The following is an 18,465-nucleotide window of genomic DNA, read 5'->3' as shown; positions in this document are numbered from 1 at the left end:
GGCAGCCGATAGGTCTAGAAGGATGAGAGCAGAGGAGAGAGAGTTAGCTTTAGCAGTGCGGAGTGCCTCCGTGATACAGAGAAGAGCAGTCTCAGTTGAATGACTAGTCTTGAAACCTGACTGATTTGGATCAAGAAGGTCATTCTGAGAGAGATAGCGGGAGAGCTGGCCAAGGACGGCACGTTCAAGAGTTTTGGAGAGAAAAGAAAGAAGGGATACTGGTCTGTAGTTGTTGACATCGGAGGGATCGAGTGTAGGTTTTTTCAGAAGGGGTGCAACTCTCGCTCTCTTGAAGACGGAAGGGACGTAGCCAGCGTTCAGGGATGAGTTGATGAGCGAGGTGAGGTAAGGGAGAAGGTCTCCGGAAATGGTCTGGAGAAGAGAGGAGGGGATAGGGTCAAGCGGGCAGGTTGTTGGGCGGCCGGCCGTCACAAGACGCGAGATTTCATCTGGAGAGAGAGGGGAGAAAGAGGTCAGAGCACAGGGTAGGGCAGTGTGAGCAGAACCAGCGGTGTCGTTTGACTTAGCAAACGAGGATCGGATGTCGTCGACCTTCTTTTCAAAATGGTTGACGAAGTCATCTGCAGAGAGGGAGGAGGGGGAGGGGGAGGAGGATTCAGGAGGGAGGAGAAGGTGGCAAAGAGCTTCCTAGGGTTAGAGGCAGATGCTTGGAATTTAGAGTGGTAGAAAGTGGCTTTAGCAGCAGAGAGAGAAGAGGAAAATGTAGAGAGGAGGGAGTGAAAGGATGCCAGGTCCGCAGGGAGGCGAGTTTTCCTCCATTTCCGCTCGGCTGCCCGAGCCCTGTTCTGTGAGCTCGCAATGAGTCGTCGAGCCACGGAGCGGGAGGGGAGGACCGAGCCGGCCTGGAGGATAGGGGACATAGAGAGTCAAAGGATGCAGAAAGGGAGGAGAGGAGGGTTGAGGAGGCAGAATCAGGAGATAGGTTGGAGAAGGTTTGAGCAGAGGGAAGAGATGATAGGATGGAAGAGGAGAGAGTAGCGGGGGAGAGAGAGCGAAGGTTGGGACGGCGCGATACCATCCGAGTAGGGGCAGTGTGGGAAGTGTTGGATGAGAGCGAGAGGGAAAAGGATACAAGGTAGTGGTCGGAGACTTGGAGGGGAGTTGCAATGAGGTTAGTGGAAGAACAGCATCTAGTAAAGATGAGGTCGAGCGTATTTCCTGCCTTGTGAGTAGGGGGAAGGTGAGAGGGTGAGGTCAAAAGAGGAGAGGAGTGGAAAGAAGGAGGCAGAGAGGAATGAGTCAAAGGTAGACGTGGGGAGGTTAAAGTCGCCCAGAACTGTGAGAGGTGAGCCGTCCTCAGGAAAGGAGCTTATCAAGGCATCAAGCTCATTGATGAACTCTCCGAGGAACCTGGAGGGCGATAAATGATAAGGATGTTAAGCTTGAAAGGGCTGGTAACTGTGACAGCATGGAATTCAAAGGAGGCGATAGACAGATGGGTAAGGGGAGAAAGAGAGAATGACCACTTGGGAGAGATGAGGATCCCGGTGCCACCACCCCGCTGACCAGAAGCTCTCGGGGTGTGCGAGAACACGTGGGCAGACGAAGAGAGAGCAGTAGGAGTAGCAGTGTTGTCTGTGGTGATCCATGTTTCCGTCAGTGCCAAGAAGTCAAGGGACTGGAGGGAGGCATAGGCTGAGATGAACTCTGCCTTGTTGGCCGCAGATCGGCAGTTCCAGAGGCTACCGGAGACCTGGAACTCCACGTGGGTCGTGCGCGCTGGGACCACCAGATTAGGGTGGCGCGGCCACGCGGTGTGGAGCGTTTGTATGGTCTGTGCAGAGAGGAGAGAACAGGGATAGACAGACACATAGTTGACAGGCTACACAAGAGGCTACGCTAATGCAAAGGAGATTGGAATGACAAGTGGACTACACGTCTCGAGTGTTCAGAAAGTTAAGCTTACGTAGCAAGAATCTTATTGACTAAAATGATTAAAATGATACAGTACTGCTGAAGTAGGCTAGCTGGCAGTGGCTGCGTTGTTGACTATGTAGGCTAGCTGGCAGTGGCTGCGTTGTTGACACTACACTAATCAAGTCGTTCCGTTGAGTGTAATAGTTTCTACTGTGCTGCTATTCGGGGCTAGCTGGCTAGCTAGCAGTGTTGATTACGTTACGTTGCGTTAAAAGAACGACAATAGCTGGCTAGCTAACCTAGGAAATCACTCTAGACTACACAATTATCTTTGATACAAAGACGGCTATGTAGCTAGCTATGTAGCTAGCTACGATCAAACAAATCAAGCCGTTGTACTGTAATGAAATGAAATGAAAATGTGATACTACCTGTGGAGCGAAGCGAAATGCGACCGGGTTGTTGAGTGCGGAAGTTCTGTTCGGTAGACGTTGGCTAGCTGTTGGCTAGCTAGCAGTGTCTCCTACGTTAAGGACGACAAATAGCTGGCTAGCTAACCTCGGTAAATTAAGATAATCACTCTAAAACTACACACTCTAAACTACACAATTATCTTGGATATGAAGACAGCAAAGACAACTATGTAGCTAGCTAACACTACACTAATCAAGTCGTTCAGTTGAGTGTAATAGTTGTGCTGCTAATCGGTAGACGGTGGACGTTAGCTAGCTGGCTAGCTGCTGGGCAGATAGCAGTGTAGACTACGTTAGGACGACGAAATACGATAATTACGCAATTATCTTTGATACAAAGACGGCTATGTAGCTAGCTAAGAAGAAATTGCTAAGATTAGACAAATCAAACCGTTGTACTATAATGAAATGTAATGAAATGTAATACTACCTGCGGACCGAGTGCGGATGCGACCGCTCGCTCCAACCCGGAAGTAGTGTCACATATGCTTCGCTTTTCAACTAGCTAAAAGCTAGCTAGTTCGAGTCTGACTGTACAGTACTTCTGTTTGTACTACTGCACGGTAAAACAATGCACGAGTTGAAAATATTGAACGCATGCAGTACACAGAACGTACACAGTACACACCCCCATTCTTCCACAAGAAATTCCATCATTTCGAGCACCTCTCCAAAATCTCACATAAGTGTTCAATTGGGTTGAGATCTGGTGACTGAGACGGCCATGGCATATGATTTACATCGTTTTCATGCTCATCAAACAATTCATTGACCATTCGTGCCCTGTGGATGGGGGAATTATCATGGGGGAATTATCATCCTATGGGGGAATAGTATGGTAGCCAAAATAATGTCCAAAATAATGGCTTGCCCAGCATTTTTATACATGATCCTAAGCATGATGGGATGTTAATTGCTTAATTAACTCAGGAACCACACCTGTGTTGAAGCACCTGATTTCAATATACTTTGTATCCCTCATTTACTCAAATGTTTCCATTATGTTGGCAGTTACCTGTATATGAGAAATAGAACCGAAACTCAACAGCTCCAGACCTAATAACCTATAAACAAGTGTCTGTTTCCTCCTACCTCGCCAGACAAATGCTAGTCTTTAGTCTATATGTAGGTCAGACAAATCTAGGGTTGTCTCACACCTCGCAGGTGAAACAGCAAGGCTGGCGGAAAGGAAAAGTCCCCTAGCTAGCCTTCCGTCTGAGTTAGTGGACACTGTCAGCATTCTTTCCCTGCTGCATACCGCTGCCTGTGGCCTATCCTGGGCTGCACTGTCCTCTGGGAGGGACTTTGCATAAGCCTAGTAGGGACACCGACACACATTGTCTTGGATGCAGCACGGCCAATTTGCTTTGCAAATGCCAAGTCATCTATCTGGCTGGGTGTCATGCCGTGGCCTTGGAGGCAACGGGCAGCGAGTAGCGGGACCAGAGGGCTGAGCCCTGGGAGAAAAAGGAAACACTTCATGTTTGTCTTACTTTTATATGCCCTTGTGTCCGTGATGGCCATCTGATAATTACTCGGAAAATATTTAAATTGTTTTTTTGCTGCTGCCTCTTTTCCTGTTAGCAGGGAGAGGTGATGTTTTAGTTTTATATAGTGAGGTGGTGGTGGTGAGGGGCCAGGATGCCCAGGCAGCAGGTGCTGAGGGGTTCATACAGGGATGTGAATTTATAAAGTACTGGGTAAATATTTGAATTATAGTGGAAAGGTACTGGTTGCTAGTATACAGTTTTTCTTCCAGGCCTCAAGCCAAAAGAGAGGGAAATAAATTAATTTGTACTAACTTTGGCTTAGTAACTGTGTAATAAGGAAGAACATTGCATGTCGTGTCATCATCATGATATCTATTTTTTACCATGACCTACAGTGCCTTCGGAAAGTATTCAGACCTCTTGACTGTTTCCACATTTTGTTACGTTACAGCCTTATTCTAAAATGGATTCAATTGTTTTCCCCCCTCATCAATCTACACACATTACCCCATAACGACAAAGCGGAAAACAGGTTTAGACATTTTTGCTGAAATATAAATAAGAAAAAATTAAATATAAAATGTACATAAGTATTCAGACCCTTTACTCAGTACTTTGTTGAAGCCTTGAGTCTTCTTGGGTATGATGGTACAAGCTTGGCACACCTGTACTTGAAGATTTTCTTCCATTGTTCTCTGCAGATCTTCTCAAGCTCTGTCAGGTTGGATGTGGAGCGTTGCTGCTAAGCTATTTTCAGGTCTCTCCAGAGATGTTCGATAGGGTTCAAATCCGGACTCTGGCTGGGCCACTCAAGGACATTAAGAGACTTGTCCCGAAGCCACTCCTGCATTGCCTTGGCTGTGTGCATAGGGTTGTTGTCCTGTTGGAAGGTGAGCCTTCACCTCAGTCTGAGGACCTGAGTGCTCTGAAGCAGATTTTCATCAAGGATCTCTCTGTACTTTGCTCTGTTCATCTTTGATTTGATCAGACCAGAGAATCTTGTTTCTCATGGTCTGAGAGTCTTTAGGTGCCTTTTGGCAAACTCCAAGCGGGTAGTCATGTGCCTTTAACTGAGGAGTGGCTTCTGTCTGGCCACACTACAATAAAGGCCTGATTGGTGGAGTGCTACAGATATGGTTGTCCTTCTGGAAGGTTCACCCATCTCCACCGGAGAACTCTAGAGCTCAGATTTACCATTGGGTTCTTGGTCACCTCCCTGACAAAGGCTCTTCTCTCCCGATTGCTCAGTTTGGCCAGGCGGCCAGCTCTAGGAAAAGTCTTGGTGGTTCCAAACTTCTTCTTTAAGAATGAGGAACATGTGTAATTGATTTTAGAATAAGGCTGTAACGTGACAAAATGTGGAGAAAGTCAAGGGGTCTGAATACTTTCCGAAGGCATTGTACTGAAATAGGGACATGCATGTTATATACATCACAGGCCCTGCTTACCAGAGATCATGTGATGTGTGCTGTGACCTGTGTTCTTCTGCGTAGGTAGGCTGTAAGACATGAGTCATCAGAGCAGCAGAGCGGAGAGAGCGAGACGACGCTGCTACACTCTTAGAAAAAACACGTACCTCTGTGTAAAGGGTTATACCTGGAACCAAAAAGGGTTATTCATAGGGTTCACCTATGGGGACAGCTGAAGAACCCTTTTATCGTCACCGTCGCAGTGCAGTGTATGATGAGCCACTTGGCACCAGTCCCTGTCTGAGAGTTGGCCACACAGTTCAGTTTACACACCTTACAATGGATGTCATGTGCACCGCAGCTAATGCCGGGAAATGAGCACTCATTAGCGTTGATGCTGGATAATGGTAATATGCGTGTATCTGTAGTCTGCATGCTGCTCTGGTTTGTGTGTGTGTGTATTCTCCCTGCATTGGTCAGGTGTGAATGTATCCCTGGCAGGGTCGAGCGCACCCCTCCATTCTTCCCACCTCTCCACATGATGATGAAAGAGGAGTGTGTGCCATCAGGGCACAATAGCGGGGACATTTCACATGCATCCATCTGAGGCGCAGATGGCAGACCAGGTAATTCCATCCCCCTCGGCTGGGCTGTGGATGGTTTGGCTCCTGGACAGGCCTAGAGGCCCCTTACGGGGCCAGGTGTGGTTTCCCTACGGAACCGACGACATGGAGCCCATGCAGCTAAAAAGGCTGAGGGTGTGGAAATGTGAAATGTCTAAATAAACTACCTGTGTCAGACTGAATCCATTTACTCACACTCTGCACCTCGGAGAGGAAATAAGAAATTCTGTTTCTCACTTTCGAGGGTCTGTAATAAGCTGCTCCCTCAGAGTCAATGCTCTCCATTCAGCAGGCCTGCCTGCTTGCTGTGGCCTTCTAGTGCAGCCTGTTTATTTGGCCACAGTGGCAAGAGACTTACGGGAAATCGTAGATCCAGCTAAATAATGTGAGTACAATTCAAAACAGGATTCTGTCAAATCCCTAATCGAGGTCGATTAATGCAAATAGGTTGGGTAGTTTGGTAGGGTCGGGAGCAGTTACAACTGTCTGGATCAGAAGGATTACAGGCAGAACTGGAATTCTTTCATCGAGGAAGCTGCTCCACTCCACAGAGCTGGAACTTCAAATACCCCTTTTCAAAGCCTGTACACTCGACAGTAACATGCTTGTTTTTGCTGTGCATTTGATCTCCTCACAAGCTTACCGCTGTCCTTCTTACAGGAGGCATACAGGGCTGGTGGAGAAGCGTCGGGATAAGAGACAAGGAGCGGCGAAGAAGTCACCTCTTAGGGATTAATTATGGTATGCTGATATTAAAACATTAGCCCCAGAACTGTCGCTTCGCTTCGCCTCACCCGGCATGGCAGGCTTTATTGCTAGCTCGCCTCGGTGTTAGTCGGAGAGTGCTAGGCAACCTGGATGAAGGAGATAGCTAGTGCTCAGGTCAGAGGCTGACATCTTTATGCTCCAGCACTCGTCCTTAGAGGGGCAGACTGTGGGGGCAGCAGGGTCACGCTCAACCCAGGCCAGGCCAAGCAGGAAACCTCAGGGAGAGACAAGAGAAGAGCCAGGCCACAGAACCAGTGGATTTCCTGGGTATATGATGACCTGAGGTGAATGGCGTGTCCAGAGGGCATAAAACAAGGGCGGAAAATGGTCTGGAAAACCCCAATAGACCATTACATTGCCTGTCAAATTATGAGCATACTGTATTTGACTGAAAATATAATGTACTTAGATTTGTATTTTTAATACACTCATAGCTATTATGCATATCTCTTTTGTGGATAGCTTGACCTATATTATCTTGGGATAACATGGGCAGCATGTAAACATTCATGGTTATTTGACCCCCTGGGCCAAAAGCTTTTCCGGCTCTCTGTGATATACATCCAAGTGGGCATACGACCTGATAAAGATGTATTTTTCTGGTTGAAATCTGGTCGGGACGTCTATAACTCGATCACAACCAGATTAAGACCTCTTTTCCATGATGTCTTTTTGACGTCATGAAAAATAAATCTTATTTTGGTTGAAATATGTTTTTTTCATTGAAATCTGATTGAACAACTGATCAGTTATCCCAATGCTACTCAATTAATAGACACCAATCTAGACCCCTTGACTTTTTCTGCATTTTGTTACGTTACAGCCTTATTCTAAAATGGATTAAATTGATGTTTTCCCTCACCAATCTACACATAATGGAAAAGCGAAAACTGTTTTTTAGAAATTTTAGCAAAATATATTCCCCCCCCCCCCCCCCGAAATATCACATTTACATAAGTATTCGGACCCTTTACTCAGTAGTTTGTTGAAATACCTTTGGCAGCGATTACAACCTCGAGTCTTCTTGGGTAATGATGCTTGGCACACCTGTATTTGGGGAGTTTCTCCCATTCTTCTCTGCAGATCATCTCAAGCTCTGTCAGGTTGGATGGGTAGCATTGCTGCACAGCCATTTCTCTCCATAGCCATTTCTCTCCAGATCCATTTCTCTCTAGGTCTCTCCAGATGTTCGACCGGGTTCAAGTCCGGGCTCTGGCTGGGCCACTCAAGGACATTAAGAGTCTTGTCCCAAAGCCACTCCTGCATTGCCTTGGGTGTGAGCAAGGGGTTGCTGTCCTGCTGGAAGGTGAACCTTAGCCCCAGTCTGAGGACCTGAGTGCTCTGGAGCAGGTTTTCATCAAGGATCTCTCTGTACTTTGCTCCGTTCATCTTTCCCTCAATCCTGACTAGTCTCCCTGCTGCTGCAAAACATCCCCACAGCATGACGCTACCACCACCATGCTTCAACAAAGGGATTGTGCCAGGTTTCTTCCAGACGTGACGCTTGGTATTCAGGCCAAACAGTTCAACATTGGTTTCATCAGACCGGAGAATCTTGTTTCTCATGGACTGAGAGTCTTTAGGTGCCTTTTGGCAAACTCCAAGCGGGTAGTCATGTGCCTTTAACTGAGGAGTGGCTTCTGTCCTTCCACACTACAATAAAGGCCTGATTGGTGGAGTACTGCAGAGATGGTTGTCCTTCTGGAAGGTTAATCTCCACGGAAGAACTCTGGAACTCTGTCAGATTCACCATCAGGTTCTTGGTCACCTCCCTGACCAAGGCCCTTCTCCCCGATTACTCAGTTTGGCCGGGCGGCCAGCTCTAGGAAGAGTCTTGGTGGTTCCAAACGTATTCTATTTAAGAATGATGGAGGCCACTGTGTTCTTGGGGACCTTCAATGCAGCAAACATTTTTTGGTACCCTTCCCCAGATCTGTGCCTCGACACAATCATGTCTCGGGCTCTATGAACAATTCCTTCGACCTCATGGCCTGGTTTTTGCTCTGACATGCACTGTCAACTGTGGAACCTTATATAGACAAGTTTGTGCCTTTCCAAATCATGTCCAATCAATTGAATTAACCACAGGTGGACTCCATGTAAGTTGTAGAAACATCTCAAGGATAATCAATGGAAACAGGATGTACCTGAGCTCAATTTTGAGTCTAGTAGCAAATAGGCTGAATACTTTTATAAATATCTGTTTTTTATTTGTAAATATTTTAGCAAAATAAAAAATAAAAAACTGTTTTGTCATTGATGGGGTGTTTAATTTAATCAATTTTAGAATAAGGCTTTAATGTAACAAAATATGAAAAGTCAAGGGGTCTGAATACTTTCTTAATGCACTGTACATACTGTATTGTTTGGGATCATTCACCCATTGGATATAAGACACTAGAACCATTAAAATGATTGAAATTGGAGTAAATGTTCTTTTTCAGCAGGGTTTGCATGATTCAGCTTAAAACATTTGGCAAACGACAACTGGCAGAGCGCACCAAAGCGGGTTAAGGTCTCATGGCATACTGGACCCAGTCAACACGTTGGGCTCGTGCCTATTCCATTTTAGACTTGAAGGACTCGGCATGGACTTGGGGGGCTTCGTACGGATGAGCTTTTCCCGCGTCCGGCCGAATCATATTACTCTGGGCTCCGGCTAATGGTACTCGAGCCGAGCCCATTTCAGTTTATCCGGCCCGATGAACTTTTTCAGGAGTAGGGCCATTTAAGGTTTTTATTCGGCAAGAGATGAAATACCAATATAAAAAAATATATTAAAAAATATATATATTTCACCTCTAAGTCATCGAATTTTCTGGTCATAAAATTTGTGTCAGTCTCTGCGGTCCTATAGCTATCAGAGATGGCCCCTAATTTAGAGAATATTCAATCCTATAAATGCTTTTGCTTTTACTAAAGGCTATGGCAGCTTTTGTTTTACAGTCCACCCAATTAACAAGTGCTCATTCCTTTCCATAACATTGTTTCTAGGTTACCAGCATATAAGATATACATGCACAATAATAACTTTACAAAAAGTATCTGCTAACTTGTTGTGTGTGTTGGCTTCTATGGTCATCTTTTGTCTGTGTTAGCTAATTGCACTGTTTATTGTGCTGCACATGTTCTTCTGATCCACTGTATGCCATTTTGATGTTCTATTATGACTAACAAAAACATATCTGAATTTAACAAATAACACACAGGCCTATTTTTTTTCTATATCCTACTACAATTTACCAGGATTGACAAAATCCTATTTTTATCGCATTTATTTTAATGACTAATTAGTCAAAAATGATTGCACCTGAATTTGATCCTGAAAATATGACTATAATATTTTCCCTTAAAGCTTTTAAGCAATTAACATAATGCAGGCAGTAATTGTATTTTAATTTCAGTGGGTAAATAAGGAGGTAGGCATATCAGTTCCAGCTGAAACTTGGATTGGAATCTGTGCTTCATGTGCAGCAATAGATCACTCCACGCAGCAGGCAGCCTGCTTGCTTCAGCATCAACATTCCATAAGGCCGTTGGGACAGAGCACCGGGCAGGCTACACAACAACACAGCTGGAAAAGAATGACAGTTTCTCAATGTACACCAAAAATATATATATTTGACTGCTAAGTGGTAGTCCCTGTTCTCCGGCATTCTTGTTTTACTGCTGTAAGTAAAGCGGTGGTTTGTTGGGGAAAAGAACGTCAAGGAAAGGTTCGCTAGCTAGCTAACTTTAGCTAACTAACAGTATCTCTCTGGCTAACCCTCCGTTGACATGGTAAGTTTTCATTTTGATAAATGTTTAGTTCATGACAGTAAATGTGCGTGTATGTGTGTTCTCTGTGTGAGAGAGTGTGTGTGTGAGTGAGAATGAGCGAGAGCGAGAGATGATGATCACAATAATTTATAGAAAATATAGTTGTCATGTCAACATTGTGACATGCTAGCTGTGTGTGTGTGTGTGTGTGTGTGTGTGTGTGTGTGTGTGTGTGTGTGTGTGTGTGTGAGAGCGAGATGGTTGATGAGTACACATATAAGAAACATTGATTGTGTGTGTGAGACATTGCAAGCTAGTCTAATTCTTGAAATGTGTACCCCCCATATGGATTTACATTTTTTCTTGATTCATCAGAGATCCTTGTATTTTGTATTTGACAATACGATACATTTTGCTATACCTGCTCCCCCTCAACACTCATTCACATGTCGCACCTGTCAACTGCCTTTTTACATTTCTGATTCTCTTTTTTTGCAGGAATCTTCCCACTGGGCACACACTAGTTGAATTAATGTTGTTTCCACATCTTTGAAATGAAATTACGTTGAACCAGCGTGAGATAGACGTTGGATTAACGTCTGCTCCCAGTGGGGTCCAGCTTGGATGGAAGGGTAGAGGTGGTAACAAAGGAAAGAAGTTACCCAGCCTGCTGACTAAGACATAGCCTATCTCTCGCTTTCCATCTGTCTGCCTGACTGCCAGATTGCTGAGGGGCAACATAGTCAATGTACTTGCTAGGCTAAGTCTAACTTAGTGAAGACCTTAGGCAATGGTTAATCATGATTTGTCTCCGTCTTTAAAGTTCCTGAAACATGTCAATGACGTGATGCACGGCTTCTACACCAGTGCTTGGCCACACACTCAGTTACCAGTGACCTATTCTACTACATCCCAGGGATAGGAGAGAGCAGACCAACCCGTCTTTAAATCCATAGTCATTGACAGTTTTGTGTGGAAAATGTTGTTTTTGTCTATTTGATACTCTGATATTCAATGTGAATTGATTCCTACTAATCAGCTTTGTAAGAGCTAGGTTTGTACTAGCTATGCTGATGATCGTTAACATTTTTTCATTAAATCACTGAGACTGGATTCCCCAAGAGACATGCTATTCAGCTGCCCATGATTGCCTGAGTAAGTAGATCCAAATTGCTGTCAGTAGATCAAATTGGAATAGCACCACTTCTAATAATAGAAGTTTGTAAAGCATATAAAATCCTATTGTAACTAACTTTTTTTTTCAGGTGCAAAACCGTTGTTCTGATTCAAGAGATACCTACCTCCCTTGGTGAGTCATGTAAAGTTTCTACCATTTCTCTCTTGCTCATTCTTAAAACATTTAGAGATATTATCCAACTACTGTTACATGTTTCAATCCTTTTTCTTAAAATGTTTCAGATTGATGACCAATGAATTAATGTTCCACTTCAATATAAGGGCCAGCGGAGCAAGCATGCCTTTGCTACCACTAGTGTGTGCTCTTCATTGTAGTTGGTAAGTAAATATGAGCAGTTGAGACATTTGACATAAACAACAGCTATATTTACATCAGATTTTCATGTGAATATTCGCAAATACACATAAAAACAATATGCACATTTTCCAAACAGAGTTGAGTTTCCATCAAATTGACTTTTTGGTGATGAATGGCTGTGCGTGATGACGTAGTAAACATAACTTTTGTGGTTAAATTCCCTTGTACCGAATAAGAAATAGAAGTTAAATGGGTTTCCGTTGCATTTTCAACTCTACTGATGGTTTTGTCACAACAAATGTTGCGTTATATCGTGAATGTGCCCACTTTAGTCTTGGCATGTGCACTCAAGCCAACAGCTGGCAGATACAATGTGGGCAGGCTACCTACAGTGCCTTCAGAAAGTATTCACACCCCTTGACTTTTTCCACATTTTGTTGTGTTACAGCCTGAATTTAAAATTGATTAAATGTAGATGTAGTTTTTGCACTGGCCTACAAACACTACACCCCATAATGTCAAAGTAGAATTTTGTTTTTCAAAAGTTTTACAAATGAAAAGCTGAAATGTCTTAAGTCAATAAGTATTTAACCCCTTTGACATAGCAAGCCTAAATGTGTTCAGGAGTAAAAATGTGCTTATCAAGAATAATATGGTGCATGGATTCACTGTGTGCAAAAATAGTGCTTAAAATGATTTTTGAATGACTACCTCACCTCTGTACCTCACACACAGAATTATCTGTAAGGTCCCTCAATCGAGCAGTGAATTTCAAATACAGATTTAACCAGAGACCAGGGAAGTTCTCCAATGCCTTGCAAAGAATTGCACCTATTGGTAGATGGGTAAAAAAAAAAATGAATATCCCTTTGTGCATGGTGAAGTTATTAATTACACTTTGGATGGTGTATAAATACACCCAGGCACTACAACGATACAGGCATCCTTCCTAACTCAAGTTGTCAGAGAGGAAGGAAACCACTCAGGGATTTCACCATGACAGTTAGAGGTTTTTAATGGCTGTGATAGGAGAAAACTGAGGATGGAACAACATTGTAGTTACTCCACAATACTAACCTAAATGACAGAATGAAAAGAAGGATGCCTGTACAGAATAAAAAATATTCCAAAACATGCATCCTGATTGCAATAAGGCACTAAAGTAATACTGCAAAAAAATGTGGCAAAGCAATTAACTTTTTTGTCCTGAATACAAGAGTTAGGTTTGGGGCAAATACAACACATTACTGATTACCATTCTCCATATTTTCAAGCATAGTGGTGACTGCTTCATGTTTTGGGTATGCTTGTAATCGTTAAGGACTGGGGAGTTTTTCAGGATAAAAAATTAACGGAATGGAGCTAAGCACAGGAAAAATCCTAGAGGAAAACCTGGTTCAGTCTGCTTTCCACCAGCCACTGGGAGATGAATGAATTCGCCTTTCAGCAGAACAATAACCTAAAACACAAGGCCAAATCTACAATGGAGTTGCTTACCAAGAAGACAGTGAATGTTACTGAGTGTCCGAATTACAATTTTCAGTTAAATCTACTTGAAAATCTGTGGCAAGACCTTAAAATGATTGTATAGCAACAACCAATTTGACAGAGCTTGAATAATTTTGAAAAGAATAATGGGCAAATGTTTCACAATCCAGGTGTGGAAATCTCTTACAGACATACCCAGAAAGACTCACATCTGTAAATGCTACAAAAGGTGCTTCTACAAAGTATTGACTCAGGGGTGTGAATACTTACAGTATGTAAATGATACAGTATTTTTTTCCAACAGGTACTTTACTTGCATAAAAAGGTTGGATGGAAACCAATGTTAATGAAACATTTTTTGTACATTCTGACTGTTGAAGATAGTTTTACTGTGTATTACTGTTCTGTCATATCCTGCATGCCCACATTATGCCATATCGTTCATTTATTTTCTTATCTTTTTATGCTTGCAGTAAGTGTCATGAAAAGTCAGAACACTCAGGAGGTTGTGTGGCCCTCTGGAAAGTCCTAAAATGTGCCCCTGACTGTCGTGGTGGAGGAGGACACAAAGTATGTACAATGAGTTTACAAAATATTAGGAACACCTTCCCATATATCTACATGTAGGTAGAGTTATTAAAGTGACTATGCATAGATAATAACAACAGAGAGTAGCAGCAATGCAAATAGTCTAGGTAGCCATTTGATTAGGTGTTCAGGAGTCTTATGGCTTGGGAGTAGAAGCTGTTTAGAAGCCTCTTGGAACCTAGACTTGGCGCTCCGGTACCCCTTGCCGTGCGGTAGTAGAGAGAACAGTCTATAACTAGGGTGGCTGAAGTCTTTGGCAATTTTTAGGGCCTTCCTCTGATACCGCCTGATATAGAGGTCCTGGATGGCAGGAAGCTTGGCCCCAGTGATGTACTGGGCCATTCACACTACCCTCGGTAGTGCCTTGCGGTCAGAGGCCAAGCAGTTTCCATACCAGGCAGTGATGCAACTAGTCAGGATGCTCTCGATGGTGCAGATGTAGAACCTTTAGAGGATCTGAGGACAAATGCCAAATCATCAGGAAGTCGAATATCCAGTTGCGGAGGGAGGTGTTTAGTCCCAGGGTCCTTAGTTTATTGATGAGCTTTGAGGGAACTATGGTATTGAATGCTGAGCTGTAGTCAATGAATAGCATTCTCACATAGGTGTTCCTTTTGTCCAGGTGGGAAAGGGCACTGTGGAGTGCAATAGAGATTGCATCATCTGTGGATCTGTTGGCGCGTTATGCAAATTGGAGTGGGTCTAGGGTTTCTGGTATAATGGTGTTGATGTGAGCCATGACCAGCCTTTCAAAGCACTTCATGGCTACAGACGTAAGAGCTACGGGTCGGTAGTCATTTAGGCAGGTTACCTTAGTGTTCTTGGGCACAGGCACTATTGTGGTCTGCTTAAAACATGTTGGTATTACACATGTTGGTATTGACTCGGACAGGGAGAGGTTGAAAATGTCAGTGAAGACACTTGCCAGTTGGTCAGCGCATGCTCGGAGTACACGTCCTGGTAATCCGTCTGGCCCTGCGGCCTTGTGAATGTTGACCTGTTTAAAGGTATTACTCACATCGGCTGTGGAGGACGTGATCACACAGTCTTCTGGAACAGTTGGTGCTATCATGCATGTTTTAGTGTTATTTGCCTCGAAGCGAGCATAGAAGTAGTTTAGCCCGTCTGGTAGGCTTGTGTCACTGGGCAGCTCTCGGCTGTGCTTCCCTTTGTAGTCAGTGCATCACAACTTTACATCACATTCAGAGGCACTTCAATCTCTTGTCTTGCTCATTCACCCTCGGAATAGCACACATGCACAATCCATTTCTCAATTGTCTCAAGGCTTAAACATCCTCCTTTAATCTGTCTCCTCCCCTTCATCTACACTGATTGAAGTGGATTTAACAGGTGTTATCAATAAGGGATCATTGCTTTCAGATGGATTCATCTGGTCAGGCTATGTCATGGAAAGAGCAGATGTTCCTAATGTTTTGTACAAGTTGCTCTTTTTTGAAGACCCCTCTAATCTATAACTGCCACAAATGTCTTAAACTCGTACCATGGAAATACATTTAGTCAGCTGAGTCCAAAGTTTCTTCAGGAATGTTGTTTTCTTTTAAATCTCAAATTGATAAAGTTGTGATGCACTGATTCTGTTCATTGCAGATCTGACACATCACACGAGTCTTCAAGGCGGCCACTACGCTCCAGATCGTCTTCTGTGCTCAGAGGTCCTTCATGAGGATTTACCCCATCACACCACTCTTATTAATTATGAATAAAATAAAAACAATGAGCCTTTATATACTGTGTCCAAGTCTTTCTATGCATGTAATGTCTGTGGGTGAATTATGAAACAATTACTGTATGCAGATGTGCAAAATGTTTTGATGTATATTCGTTTTTGCCATTGCTTGATATATTTTAAATGTAAGAATATGTTGCATATTGAAACATTAATTGGTCCCTATAGAAACCCATAGAAATGTAATGAACCATGTATTCAATATCAAACTTCATCCTCTGCAATATGTTTTACAGTAGGTAATAAGCTGTAATCAGGTGGTCATTCAGGTTATGATGTCTTAACTATGACCAGTATATACAGTGCTTTCAGAAAGTATTCATACCTCTTGACTTTTCCACATTTTGTTCAAATCCTCACTTATCTACGCACAATACCCTGTTAATGACAAAGTGAAAACCTGTTGATAGAAATGTTTGCAAATTGATTGAAAATTAAGTACAAAAATACCTAATTTACATAAGTATTCACACCCCTGGGTAAGTCCAAGAGCTTTGCACATCTGGATTGTACAATGTTTGCACATTATTTTCTTCAAGCTCAGTCAAGTTGCCATAGATTTTCAAAACGATTTATGTCAAAACTGCAACTAGGCCACTCAGGAACATTCAATGTCATCTTGGTAAGCAACTCCAGTGTATATTTGGCTTCGTGTTTTAGGTTATTGTCCTGCTGAAAGGTGAATTTTGTCTCTCCGTGTCTGTTGGAAAGCAGACTGAACCAGGTTTTCCTCTAGGATTTTGCCTGTACTATTCAGTCTCGTCTTTGCCGATGACAAGCATACCCATAACATGATGCAGCCACCACCAGGCTTGAAAATATGAAGAGTGGTACTCAGTGATGTGATTTGCCACAAACGTAACGCTTTGTATTCAGGACATAAAATGTATTTCTTTGCCACATTTTTTGCAGCTTTACTTCAGTGCCTTATTACAAACATTGAATATTACAAACATAATGAATATGTTCATTCTGTACAGGCTTCCTTCTGTTCACTCTGTCATTTAGGTTAGTATTATGGAGTAACTTACAATGTTGTTGATTCATACTCAGAGTTTAATGGCTGTGATAGGAGAAAACTGACTGTTTTAATGTCACCATTGGCCTCATGGTGAAATCCCTGAGCAGTTTCCTTCCTCTCCTTCCTCTGAGTTAGGAAGGACGCCGTATCTTTGTAGTGACTGGGTGTATTGATACACCATCCAAAGTAATTAATAACCACCATGATTTTTTTTATCCATCTACCAATAGGTGCCCTTCTTTGTGATGCATTGGAAAACCTCCCTGGTCTTTGTGGTTGAATCTGTGTTTGAAATTCACTGCTCGGCTGAATTTATACATAATTGTATGTGTGGGCTACAGAGATGAGGTATTATGTGACTTGTTAAGAAGCTGTGTACTCCTGAACTTATTTAGGCTTGCCATAACAAAGGGGTTGAATAATTATTGACTCAATACATTTCAGCTTTCCTTTTTACATTTTTTATTTACCATAATTCCACTTTGACATTATGGGGTATTGTGTGTAAGTCATTGACACAACATAAAAATTCAGGCTGTAACACAACAACAAAAAGTCAAGGGGTGTGAATACTTCCTGAAGGCACTGTAATATAGCCCATCATATAGTGGTCACAATTGTGATCCACTTGTCATATGGTGGTCAGTAAAAATAAAAAAAAATTCAACCAGTTTGCGACCAGAATAAGTTTTCTTAAAATATAATAATTTTGACATCTTTTCAACCAGGTTTTGCCCACTGGGATATAGGGTGATATACTGTATGACAGTGCCTAGCTGGATGGTGTGAGCCATGACATGGCTCAGGGTGCTGTACATTTGGGTGTGTAATGGTATGTGTGTCACATATTTATAGACTCGCCACGCATTGTTTCAATATTCAATCATAGTATTTCCACGTCAACCAATATGCTTATGTAAAGTGCAGTGAAATCTAACTTTGAATTAATCCTAAACATGACTTTTTGACGAATGGGTTTTCTGATAAATGTAAGCTCTATTGCTGTCTTACATAAACATTTTATCTTCTCTATGTGAATTATCTGTTTGATTGTTTATCTTTGTGATTCATGATTGTTTGATAGTTCATCTTCTTTTCATGTAACTGATGTCATCACTGTCTACTCTCTTTGTCCTCACTATGTCACTCTATGTCCTTACTACGTCTCTCTATGTCCTTACTATGTCCTCACTATGTCTCCTACGTCCTCACTATATAGCCTATATCCTCACAGTCTCTTATATCCTCACCTTGAATCCTATATCCTCACTATGAATCCTATATCCTCACTATGCATCCTATGTCCTCGCTATGTTTCCTATGTCCTCACTAGGTCTCCCATGTCCTCACTATGTATCCCATGTCCTCGCTATGTCTCCTATGTCCTCACTATGTCTCTGTGTCCTTGTCTCTCTGCAGTTTGTGGTGACCATGTTCTGGGCCCTATACTTGTATGACAGAGACCTGGTGTACCCCAGACTTCTGGACAACTTCATACCCCAGTGGCTCAACCATGGCATGGTGAGTACTGTCTGTTTACTATACTGTTCCGAGACCTGTCATAGCGTTACACTGTTGATTATTTAGCGTGGTTAGTACAGGGTGTTTAGGTAGCTAGAATACGATAAATAAAATCATTCATTTTTGCTCAACATTTGGGTCCAAAAGACAAATGTTATTTAGTCTAAAGATAAATGTTATTTCACCCATCACACTTCTCTGTGGT

The 18,465-nt window shown here is 42.9% G+C and overlaps 1 protein-coding gene across 1 annotated transcript in view; it reads left to right on the top strand.

Moving 5' to 3' along the window:
* The window catches only part of LOC115139395 (androgen-induced gene 1 protein-like), a 63,578-nt gene that overhangs the window by 19,127 nt on the left and 25,986 nt on the right, over positions 1-18,465 (top strand). The window contains exon 3 of the mRNA XM_029676716.2: positions 18,159-18,260. Within this exon, the coding sequence (XP_029532576.1) occupies positions 18,159-18,260 (102 nt within the window). The remainder of the gene's footprint in view (positions 1-18,158; positions 18,261-18,465) is intronic.

Source organism: Oncorhynchus nerka, linkage group LG13 (genome assembly GCF_034236695.1).
Source record: "Oncorhynchus nerka isolate Pitt River linkage group LG13, Oner_Uvic_2.0, whole genome shotgun sequence".
Classification (NCBI taxonomy): domain Eukaryota; kingdom Metazoa; phylum Chordata; class Actinopteri; order Salmoniformes; family Salmonidae; genus Oncorhynchus; species Oncorhynchus nerka.
The sequence above is the reverse complement of the archived record's forward strand: the minus strand, read 5'-3'. Positions and strand labels throughout refer to the sequence as shown.